This window comes from Culex quinquefasciatus, chromosome 3, assembly GCF_015732765.1.
Source record: "Culex quinquefasciatus strain JHB chromosome 3, VPISU_Cqui_1.0_pri_paternal, whole genome shotgun sequence".
Classification (NCBI taxonomy): domain Eukaryota; kingdom Metazoa; phylum Arthropoda; class Insecta; order Diptera; family Culicidae; genus Culex; species Culex quinquefasciatus.
Window position 1 is genome coordinate 99,095,867 of NC_051863.1, and position 12,823 is coordinate 99,108,689.

At 37.6% G+C, this 12,823-nt stretch overlaps 1 protein-coding gene across 2 annotated transcripts in view; it reads left to right on the top strand.

Moving 5' to 3' along the window:
- Positions 1-12,823, top strand: part of LOC6053004 (calcium/calmodulin-dependent protein kinase type 1) — a 183,256-nt gene that overhangs the window by 126,945 nt on the left and 43,488 nt on the right. For both annotated transcript variants that reach the window (XM_038261823.1, XM_038261821.1), the window contains one exon: positions 4,316-4,874. In XM_038261823.1, the coding sequence (XP_038117751.1) occupies positions 4,316-4,821 (506 nt within the window). In that variant the 3' untranslated portion in view covers positions 4,822-4,874. The remainder of the gene's footprint in view (positions 1-4,315; positions 4,875-12,823) is intronic.

The window sequence follows — 12,823 nt, forward strand, 5'->3', positions numbered from 1 at the left end:
AAGGACAACAATGTGAATCTGCAATAACAATAAAAAAAAAAGTCTGTACTACACCCGATTCAATTGAGCTGTGTCCACTGGTCTTGACAGCTTGGTCGTGAGAGCTGATATGTTCATCTCGTTCTCTCAAACATCAGAGGAAAACAAATATAAACGAAATGCAGAAAGATGAAGATGAAGAAAGGAATTTTGGAAAGCTCTCACCCGAAACACGTCGATCTCGTTGCTTTCGTGAATGTGCTGAGCAACGTGACGCAGCCCGCTTCAGTGACCAACCAGTCAGTCCGTCTCGTTTGCTCCCTCGTCTTATGTTATGAAAAAAACCTCAATCACTACAAAAATGTCCCTCTCAGTTTTGTTCTTTCTCACACTATTCTTCGATCTTCAAATATTCCACACACAAACAATGGTTTTGTCTCGCTCTCACAAAACACACGCAAGAGCCGCCTTCGCAACGTTTGCCGGAGGGCGTAGTCCCCGTTTTGGGGTAAAAACAATATTCACTCAAGAAACTATTTTGGCAAAGTTCCACTATTTTTCCTCGTGATTTCGACGAATTCGATGCTCAATTGCTATCACGACACTGCACACACGCTTTTCAAGGAATAAACCAAACAATTAATCCTAAAAAACACAAATTATAGCAGAACAAAATTATCGTCAGAAAAACGCGTGCACTCGCGATGGTGGCCGGGTTGCCAATCCAGTAATGGACAATCATCACATATACATGACGAAATCCAGTCTGCAACCCGCTAACCCAAGTAACCGTGGGACTGTATATGGTAGCTTTAAATCCCCTCTATATCAACATATAAAGTATGCATACAGAGTCTCAAAACTTTATACCCGAGCAGACGGAAATAACTTGGGAATAACATTTTCTGATATTTAAAAATACTAAGCCAATAACATTTTAGGTTATTAATAACAAGATTTGTTATTCGTCGTTATGATTTTTTTGTTATTGGATTGTTATTGAAATAACAGACTAATAACATTTTTAGTTATTCTTCGAACAAATCTTTGTTATTATTTTTTGTTATTTTAACAACTAATCCGATCATCCCATTAACAGTTGGCGGTATTCTTCCATAACAAAAAATGTTATTCTGAAGTTGTTTTCAATATCACTCCAATAACAAATTTTGTTATGATAACAAAAACTGTTATTAAACTCTTATGCAAATATAGATTATTCAAGAAGAATCCATAATATTTTTTGTTATTTTAACAGTATTTGTTAATGAAATGGCATGAATTTCGTTATTACCGTCTGCCCAGGTATTCACTTTATACGCATGGAGGTAAAATTGAGTGGCGACGGGTAGAGTTGATATAGAGTTATACCGCGGTAAAACGTCAAAATACTACCTTACCGACAGTATTTGAAATAGAAAAAAAAAGCTTTGCGCGCAGCTCTCTCTCTCTTGGGAGAGTGCTTTTCACGCTGGGATGACGGTTTTTGAAAGCTTGTTTGCGTTTTTTTGCTGTGTTGTGCTTCATTCGAGATTCTAAACTGCGTGTTGATTTGATGTTCAGAGATGTTTCACCTAGATGCCCTGCGCCAACCGTCTCGCCCGTCCTGAAATATATTTACACGTATGATTTTTGTCGATAGAGTCTTCCTTCAGTTAGTTGCATGAAAAAAGAATACACTAGCCAGGTTGAAACAAAGTACATATTTATTAATCAATACACTTCAAACCATTACAAGATATTGATAATCTTCACAATATTCATCGACGAACGGGCTAGGGCAGGCACCGATTGCGCACCCGGTCCCGGGATCTTGGTGCAAGTTCCGCCGGCGGCACGCAGCTTCATGTGCAGCGAGGTGATTCCGAGGGACTTGCACTTTCCGCCTACGTACAAAGCGGCCACATAGCAGCGTAGGGCGAGCCTCGTCACGATAAGCCTTGACCTTCATGTCGCCGGTGCTCCGCCAGATAGTTACTTGCCCAAAAGATCCGTAACGTGGACGAAGGTATCGTTGAAGCTGGCGTAGACGTATGCCACTCCGAACACGGTCTCATCCGAGCAAAACCTGGACATCCTCCAAACGATTTTTCCTGCATCAACAAAAATACCACCAAATACTGCCAAACTTTCTTTGCTCTCACTAATGTTGAGTTAGTGTCAAAGTGTGATGTAACTTTAAAAGCTTACTTTACATTGATATATAAAGCTTACCATTAATGCTTTGAAACATTATTGAGCTAAATGCTTTGAAACTTTAATTGGCTGTTCTATATGTCATTATACAGTAGACAATAATGTTTCAAGCTACAAATGTTTCGAAACATTGGGAAAGACTATTTAAAGTGTCAAAGCATCGTGAAGGTTTATTTAGAGTGGATTTAGAGTTTTGATTTAGTGCTTCTGGTTACTTGGGAAGATCACCATCTCCATGCGAATGCGAAAATGCGAATGCGAGGAATCCGATAAAAATATTTTCAGACATATAGGCTCTTTGGTCCAGACACGACCTTTTCAAATGTTAGACTAGATTATTGAGTTTTGACTATTTTTCCTTGAAAGGTCAACTAAACATCTTTTATTTGCGTCCAAATTAAATCGGTTGAAATGGTGCAGAGTTATGATTTTTTGAAAAAAGTGGTTTTTGCAAAAAGATGATTCGGATCACTCTTATACGGTGTTGGTCACCCTAATGGCCAAAAAAAATCGGGTTATTTCGGCCAGAGAACCCGCACTTTAGTTTTTTTCAAGCTGTTTTCGTGGGGAATTGCTGTATATATTGAAATACGCAACTTTTAGAACCGTAAACCGGGGTGACTTTGATAGGATTTCAATTGGTTTCTAGAATATTTTCCAACAGGTAAGGGTTTTCTCTAGATTATTATTTTTAACACATGTACTGGGGTAGACCACAAAAAGTCCATGCACTATTTCGAAAAAAAAATCAATGTTTATATTTAGTTAACTAAGTGTACAAGCTTTTTAGCAAAATACAAATAAATTTTAGGTAAAATTGTTAAAAAGTCGAAATTTTGCCTGAAATTTGTTAAAACTAGTTTTGTTTATAAAATTATCGATTTATATTGCATTTAACACTGAATTCGAAGCACGAATCAAAAGTTTTCACATTTTACATGAAATTTGTTCAACTGAAATTGCCTATAAATTTGGAGATTTTTTTAAATTGTGTTTCAAAAACACATATTATTTATTATTTACAAACTTTTTTAACCTTCTCTTAGTGGAAAATTGTCCAAAGAATTCGAAAAGGCATTCCGCTTTCCGATTAAAAATCATGTTTATTGAGAAAATCATGACACTTTGAGAAGTTTAAATAATGACTTTCATCAACATTTTCTAAACTATAGTTAACTAACTTTTTAATTTTGTCAAAATTTTATGAAAAGTTCTTCTTGAGGTACTTTAAACACTTCTCTACCACGGTCAGTATGTTTCTAAACCATTCCAAACGTATTTTAATTGTACTCTTCATTTTGCGGAAAAATCTCAAACCTATCAAAGTCCCTGGCTATCAAATTCACCCCGTTTTACGGTACCCTGACATGTATAGGTCATCGCTTAAATTTTCGAGTTATCGCAGTTTTAGTGAAAAAAGTTGTTTTTTTGCCGATTTCGTTAATCTCTCGTATTCGCGCGCTGCGCGTCGAAAAACCCGGATTTTATTTTCAAAAAATCATATCTCTGAATCCTGTTAATGAACCTCGCCCAATTTTTGATTTGTTATGTAAAATTGTCCGAGGAATCCGTTAAAAATATTTTTAGATATAGGCTCTTTGGTCCAGACACCGTCAAAACGACATTTGATGTTTTCATAAGACTTTTTCAAATGTTAGGCTAATTTTTCATTTTTGAAACTCCAAATTATTTTTTCTTGTAGGTCAAACTTATAATCTTTCATTTGCGCCCTAGACAGCTAAAATCGGTTGAAATAAAGCGAAGTTATGATTTAAAAAAAAAGTGGTTTTTGTGAAAATCGATGAAAATTGCCATTTTTCGGACCACCCTAACACGGCGTAGGCCACCCTAATGGCCAAACAAAAAATACGGGTCTAATTATTTTGGCCAAGGAACCCCCAGAAAATTTTTGAGCCTAATCGAAGCACTTTTATTTTTTTTCTTTAACTTTCAAATGGAACTGCTGTATATATTTGTTTTATTTCCGCTCTCGGACTCGGCCAGAAAAAAATCTTGAAAATATATTTGCAACAGCCTTATGTATATGGAATATAGATATTAGATCCAACCATCCAAAGTGCATACAGATTTTTGAAGTTTTTTTTTGTAACGATATACCTAACTTTTGATCATTCCGTAGCTCCCGAGGTTCTAGCACAAAAGCCATATGGTAAAGCTGTAGATGTTTGGAGCATAGGAGTTATATCTTATATTTTGCTCTGTGGCTATCCCCCGTTTTACGATGAAAATGATGCCAATTTGTTTGCACAAATATTAAAAGGAGAGTTTGAGTTTGACTCTCCCTATTGGGATGAAATAAGCGATTCCGCAAAAGATTTTATAAAAAATTTAATGTGTGTTAATGTAGAAAAAAGATTTACTTGCAAAAAAGCATTGGCTCATCCTTGGATTTCTGGAAATGCAGCTAGCAGCAAGAATATACATGGAACTGTTTCAGAACAATTGAAGAAAAATTTTGCCAAATCAAGATGGAAGCAAGCTTATCATGCAGCTACTGTTATACGTCAAATGCAACGAATGGCTTTGAATAATAGCGGAGGAGCATATGGACGTAGTTCATCACAGTTATGTGGTTCATCTATTATACCAGTTAACGATCAAGACGCTGCTTCTGGCAGCAAGTGAACATCTGGGTGTCTTTGAAGATTGCAAGGCCGAATATCAGCTAGATCATAAAGGTAAGAAACATTAAACTTCCCCATAAGTTCAACCACCGAGACCGAGCCACGTAGCCTAGTGGTAACCAGAGACGCATCGAGCTCTATAGGCTCAATAAAAACTCTGTGTATGGTAGAACAGAGCTTAGCTCTGTATGCTGCGAACAAAGCCAGCTCAGTATGGGGAAAATAATATTGAATTGCATATACACTCAACCCCCGGTGGTTGGTCACTTTTTCGTTTGACACTTTTTCGTTTGACACTTTTTCGTTTGACACTTTTTAGTTTGTACCCCGTTGGTTTGACGAGAGAGATGGTTTGACACCAACTGTTGTCAAACGAACGGGGTCACTTTTTAGTTTGACACCCCTTTTACACGGAGTTCACACACACTACCAAACGTTTGTTTTGATAGTTTGCGTGAGCGCCGTGTAAAAAGTGACAGTTCGTCACTTTTTAGTTTGACTTTGACCAACCAACGGGGTACAAACTAAAAAAGTGTCAAATGAAAAAGTGACCAACCACCGGGGGTTGAGTGTATATTATTCTTTCAGACGTCATTACAATTTGATTTATTTTAGTTGTGCAAAACAATAAAAAACTATTTATTTTCTAAGATACAAGGTATAGAATATTTTTGTTTGCTAAAAAGTAGCTCAACTACAAAAAAAAATTAACAACTCTCTCGAACCAACCAAAGGTAGTATTAGTATCACTGACGAACTGACGTGCCACCAGGAACAAATTTATCGATCATTTATGACCCTTGGCTACGTTACGACTGTCATTCACATACAAGGCGACCCAAGCAGCAATTACCCAGTCAAATCAATCCGAATTCTGAAACGGAATCTAATTAGAATCGTATACAAATTCCGTTTCTAACGCAACAATCGGTTCGAACACGGAACCGGCTGTTGCGTTTGAAACGGAATTTGTATACGACTCTAATTAGATTCCGTTTCAGAATTCGGATTGAGTTAACTGGGTACTGTTGCCAAGCCTTATTTGCAACTAGTTCAAAACAATCCAAAATTGCTGTGGCAATATTTACGCAACACTTCTGGAGACAAAAAAAGCGCACTGCAACGAAGCGATTGGCAACAATCGCCAGATAGTTGTAAACGTGTTACAGCAACGTTTCTGATGCACTGTAGAAAAATCATGGTGTTGCAACAATGTGACAAATATATTGCAAATATGTCACCATATTGCTGAAAATTTGGGTTGCTTGAAATGAAACGTGCAACCGAAATGGTTTCAAGCGCAACAAACTTGCATGATGTTGTAGCCTTATGAATGCATAATAGCCTGTCCCATTTTGAGGTCATGTCGAGGAATTTCAGGTGCTCACTTCTCAAATGATAGATTATAATGTTAGGAACAATGTTTTCTTAGACAAGAAAAAATAATAAAATACTTTCTCGCACCCCCTTGTCGATTTACTGAAAAATGTCACTTTTTTGAACAAATTTTCTAAAATCTCTTGGAATCAATACACAAACTGATTCGATCTGGTGAGTATTATCTTCAAACGATAGGTTTTCGTCCATAGATTAAGATGCACTATCAATATTGGACAAAAATCTAAGTTTTTGGACTCTCCCAGGCGGATTTATGTCGATTTTTTTTTTTTTTTCAGAAATGCTCATTTAATTTAGGGTAGCCTATTTTCCCCAGTAAAACCAATACATGCAGCTTGTAGGAAATTACATGGCGAACATTTTTCCCTCTGAGAAAATGCAATTTTGACACTCCAGAGCGATATTTGAGATATTTGAGTTTTAGTGAGGAAAAAAGTGCCAATTTTCAAAATTTCTCAAAATTCAGAAGCAAGGCCTACTAATTACACGATGTTTCAAGCATGTGTCGCAAAGGTCATTTTGTTTGGGGGCGGCTTACCCAAGTAACCGCGAGGCACTAAATAGCGGCATTAAATCAGCATTATATTGGCATTTAATACCAGCAAATAATGCTTCAAGACATTTAATCAGCACTTTTCCCTTGAGAAATATTTCAAGTGGCGCACAGTGATGCTGATTTAATACTTCGCCGAAAGCTCGAACAAAACTAAACTGCTTTATCGACGTCAAGGCTGGGTGAAAAAAAAGAACAGCTGCTTCACACACTTGGTGGTGGGCCTCCTTTGTTTTTTTTTCTCCTGTTGCGTTTCATGTGTGAGTGTGACACTTTGATGTTGTTCTTGCATTTTTCTCGTCGATCTTCAGGATGCGCGCTAGCCAACTGATGTATTCTGAAATGAGTGTTTGTTTTAAAACTTTTTATCGATGTGGTTGATGCATCGAACATTAATGAAGACTTTCTTTCTGCTGACTGACGAGTCACTCAGAAAATTGCGGCCAGCCAGTAAGTGCAGTGCAATCAATTACGGAAAGCTTGAGGTTATTAGGGACAAGTGCTGGCTAACGGCTTATGGGAACTGTTTTTCCGAGGAGTGCTTGGTCCACGGTTGGCAAAATTTCGCAAAGTGTATCAGACTTCCGGAAAGCAGCTTTTTGCTTGCGAGAAAAGTCATTCAAATTACCAGAGAACTTTTGATAATGTCCTTTGTGCTATAGGCATATGTTTTGAAAAATTTGGCTTCATTACAGGCTGCAGTTTTCCACAAAAAAAAACCAGGCTTCACTGAACACCAAGATCTGGTGCGCCGTGGTGCGGTTTTCGTGTCACTCTAGAAACCAAACCGAGCTGTTTATTGTCACACCATAGCAACTGTACCGAAATCACCTTGGTACACCACCGGTGCACCCAAACTGTATACCAAGGATGCAACTCAACATATGGTTGGTCCACACGGAGAGACTGTGCCCAGAAATTTTAACAATTAAAATTGTTGATTTTACTTTCGTAAATTTTAACAAAAACGCACTTGTCACTGCCAATATTCCGTTACAATAACTAAAATTCAGTAATAATTTAGTAACCTGTTTGTTGAAAATGCTAGAGGCAAAAAGCTAACAGATTTCCCGAACTCGAATGAACGTGCTCGACTGTTAGCTTTGGTTTTAGGAAAATCAAAAATTTTGTTGGTTGAATATAATTAACAATTGGTTGAATATTTCTCGATTAAATTTTCAAAAGGCCCTATCTGCATAGGAAACCCATGAGGGATAGGTTGTTTTGAAAATTTAATCTAGATTTAAAAGATGAACTTGGGTTTGTTTACGTCTGTCATTTGAAGTCAGGATTCGAACGAGAGCGGTCGATTTGTTGAGTTTGTGTTGTTAATTGTGAAGTGAGAGGATGTGAAAGGTAAAAATCACACTATTTGGCTAAGTTGAAGTGGTAAATCGAAGTGCACACTGCTGCAACTGAGGAGGTGCAATTGGTGAGTAAGTTTGTTGATGATTACTTTGCAGGTGATAAACTATGAAGAGCAAGACGAAGACATTCGCAATGGAGACCTCTGATGCGAGGGGACTTTATGATAATGTTTGGAGGATAGAGAGGGGCAGTGAAAGGAAGAGGCGGGCCAGCTCTTGCACGACAACACTTGCACGGGCAAATTTAACAAAATGTTGGTTAACCTAAGTAAGTTTGGGTTTAATTTTACACAACAATTTATTTTTTCCTTTGTGCTTACGATGGATACAATTTTAATGAACCATTATTTTTTCAGAATCATCAACCATAAAATACATAGAAATGCGTACACATAATCTAAAAATAAAAATTCGATTATGGGAAATGTCTAAAAACTAAAATTTATAAAAGATATATAAAAGAAGATACTAATATTTTAAAAATGCTGTTTAAAGAAGACTGCTCAATAAACTGGTAAGTTAAACTCATAATATTTTTTTCAGGAATCGGAGTACGTTGAATAAATTGAATCAAATGCAGCGAAAGTTTGTTGCCAAAAGTAATTGTTAAATTAATGCAAGCTTGGTAAGTAGCATTATTGGTATTTATTCTTTCCTCATTATAATTACATTTATTTTCGTTCCTTTTTCAGTTTATAGCCGAAATTAAGAATTTTGTATAAAATTACTAATAAATTTCATATGTCTATTTGCAGCAAAAGGTTCGCTTTGGTGTGAATTCTGTGTCCAACCACAAGAAAAATAACTAAACATGAGACCGTTGTAGATGATGATGACTTATCGGATAATTTCACATTGATGGTAAGTGAATACAACACTTAAAACTTAAAAATTTAACTTGGTGAAAATTTTGCTCTTTTTCTATTTTCAAGGAATTCACGAGAAATTAAACATCTTTTTAAATATGTTTAACAAAATTTGTAAAATCCTTTCATCATTATAATTTTTAAAACATTAATTAAACTTTACATGTTTTATAATAACATGTTTTATAATAACAGTTAAAACAAATTAGTTTTTTTAACAATAATTTAATAACTTCATGCAAAAAAAACAAATTAGTACAAAAGTTAAAATTTTAGGCAGAATAAATGCGAATATAAAAACACCCAGCATTTATTTGTGAGGCATTATTATAAAATTTACTGTAAATTCAATAAAAATATTGCTAACAACAGCTAATTCCTGACTACATGTACGAATATTTTTCTGTATTTAAGTAAGACAGTAGTTAAAAATATAGCTAGAAATTCGGCCCAGCCTGTATCGTTAAATAATCAAAGAAAATATATATAGAAACTAACATAAATTATGTTTAATTAAGAAATGTTATGTTATAAACCACTAATAATATGCTGCATGCAAAAATATTTCGGTTGTTACAACGAAAAAAAATGTTAAAAAATAGTTGAAAAGTATGGTCCAGCCTGTTTTTTACGGAATATTCCACAATATTTCAGCTGAAAACAAAAAAAATAGTTGATTTTCTGAAAAAAATATTCTAGCAGTCGACTGCTAGAATTTTTTTTCCGCCATTTAACCAACAAAAATGGCAATTCCAACTATTTTTTTAGCTACATTTAGTTACAGGTGGTCAGCAATTTCGGGTTAACAAAATCAACAATCGATTGTTGAAAAAAAGCTGTGTAAAAAATTAACCCATACTTTTAGTTAAATTAACCAAGATTTTCTTAGATTTGCCCTGGCCGGTCTCTCCGTGCGAGTAAACCGGAGGCGACATTGTTTTTGATTGAGGTTTGTCAGCCATCATTCGCAACTTAGGGATGGCGTGGCGGATGTTGTCTCCGTCTTTTAACCACGAGGTTCCTGGTTCAATCCTGAGTACAAATATTTTTGAGGATTTTTTTTTTCAATATTTGCTGTCAAAATTACTGTTTATATACATTTTTTAAGTAACTTCTTCGAACCTACGACGCTTTAGTCAAAGAGTTAGAAAATTGAATGGATTTTTGTAGTGGAATAGAGAAAACGTTCCATATTATGCAGGCAGGTTTAAGTGAAAATGCCTATTTCAGGATTATATGCACGAGAAGTTAAAGCAGGGCTGTGGAGTCGGAGTCGGAGTCGGAGCCGGAGTTGGTAGAGTCGGGTCTTTTTGGGGACCTGGAGTCGGAGTCGGAGTCGGAGTCGTCAAAACTCTAACAGCTGGAGTCGGAGTCGGAGCCGGAGTCGGCTAAATTTTAAGAGCTGGAGTCGGAGTCGGAGTCGGAGCCAACCATTTGTTGAAAGCCGGAGCCGGAGTCGGAGTCGGAGTCGGCTAATCTGAGAAAGCCGGAGTCGGAGTCGGAGTCGGAGTCGTTTGAAATATGACCCGACTCCGCAGCCCTGGTTAAAGTTTATATTTCATGACACTACGAAATTCTATTCCTAACGAATTATTCGAAACAAATAAAAAACATTCAAAAAATTAAAAAATAATTGTCGAGATTCGAACCAAGAACCTTTAAAATACTAATGCAATGCCTTTGACAACCACACCATTAACCCGTATAGGCCTGGGTGAAATTGGAATCACTAAAATGGCCATAACTCAGCGAAAACTCAACCAATTTGCATACTTCTTTATTAGTTGGACTCGTTAGAATGTCTATTTTCCGAAAATGACCCGCAGAACCCGGAAATGTTCCGGTGGCCGGAGATATTCCGGTGGGTCACTGGGTCAAACAGGGTCAAAATGGCCATTTTTGGGTCCCGCACTATTTTGTTAATAGAAATCTAGGAAAAAAACACATTTTTTCATGTTACGATCTTTGTTCTACCAACAGACAATACTGACCATTGATTTTGCACCACCGGGGATGTTCCGGATTGAGCGGGCAGGTTCCCTACCCTGGGGGAACCGGTCAAGGGACGGTCAGAAATAAAACTATTTCAATCATGGCAATATGGGTGTCAAAGTTCATCATTTTCAAAATCAAGCTCATCTATGATCCCCAAAACCACTTTTGGACCGATCTGGCCACTTTGGGACTGGTTCCCGGTACTCCGTAGAAACCCGGTATAAGGAAAATTACGGGATTATTTCTGAACAATTTTTGACTGGGCAATATGGGTGTCAAAGTTCATCATTTTCAAAACAAAGCTCATCCATGATCCCCAAAACCACCTTTGGACCGATCTGGCCACTTTGGGACCGGTTCCCGGTACTCCGGTGGAACCCGGAATATGGCAAATTACGGGATTATTTCTGAACAATTTTTGACTGGGCAATATGGGTGTCAAAGTTCACCATTTTCAAAATCAAGCTCATCCATGATCCCCAGAACCACTTTTGGACCGATATGGCCACTTTGGGACCGGTTCCCGGTACTCCGGTGGAACTCGGAATAAGGAAAATTACGGGATTATTTCTGAATATTTTTTGACTGGGCAATATGGGTGTCAAAGTTCACCATTTTCAAAATCAAGCTCATCCATGATCCCCAAAACCACCTTTGGACCGATCTGGCCACTTTGGGACCGGTTCCCGGTACTCCGGTGGAACTCGGAATAAGGAAAATTACGGGATTATTTCTGAATATTTTTTGACTGGGCAATATGGGTGTCAAAGTTCACCATTTTCAAAATCAAGCTCAACCATGATCCCCAGAACCACTTTTGGACCGATCTGGCCACTTTGGGACCGGTTCCCGGTACTCCGGTGGAACCCGGAATATGGCAATTTACGGGATTATTTCTGAATAATTTTTGGCAGGGCAATATGGATGTCAAAGTTCATCATTTTCAAAATTTAGCTCAACCATGATCCCCAGAACCACTTTTGGACCGTTCTGGCCACTTTGGGACCGGTTCCCGGTACTCGGAATGGAACTCGGAATAAGGAAAATTACGGGATTATTTCTGAATATTTTTTGACTGGGCAATATGGGTGTCAAAGTTCACCATTTTCAAAACAAAGCTCATCCATGATCCCCAGAACCACTTTTGGACCGATCTGGCCACTTTGGGACCGGTTCCCGGTACTCCGGTGGAACTCGGAATAAGGAAAATTACGGGATTATTTCTGAATATTTTTTGACTGGGCAATATGGGTGTCAAAGTTCACCATTTTCAAAATCAAGCTCATCCATGATCCCCAGAACCACTTTTGGACCGATCTGGCCACTTTGGGACCGGTTCCTGGTACTCCGGTGGAACCCGGAATATGGCAATTTACGGGATTATTTCTGAATAATTTTTGGCAGGGCAATATGGATGTCAAAGTTCATCATTTTCAAAATTTAGCTCATCCATGATCCCCAGAACCACTTTTGGACCGTTCTGGCCACTTTGGGACCGGTTCCCGGTACTCGGAATGGAACTCGGAATAAGGAAAATTACGGGATTATTTCTGAATATTTTTTGACAGGGCAATATGGATGTCAAAGTTCATCATTTTCAAAATCAAGCTCATCTATGATCCCCAAAACCACCTTTGGACCGATCTGGCCACTTTGGGACCGGTTCCCGGTACTCCGGTGGAACCCGGAATATGGCAAATTACGGGATTACTTCTGAACAATTTTTGACTGGGCAATATGGATGTCAAAGTTCATCATTTTCAAAATTTAGCTCATCCATGATCCCCAGAACCACTTTTGGACCGTTCTGGCCACTTTGGGACC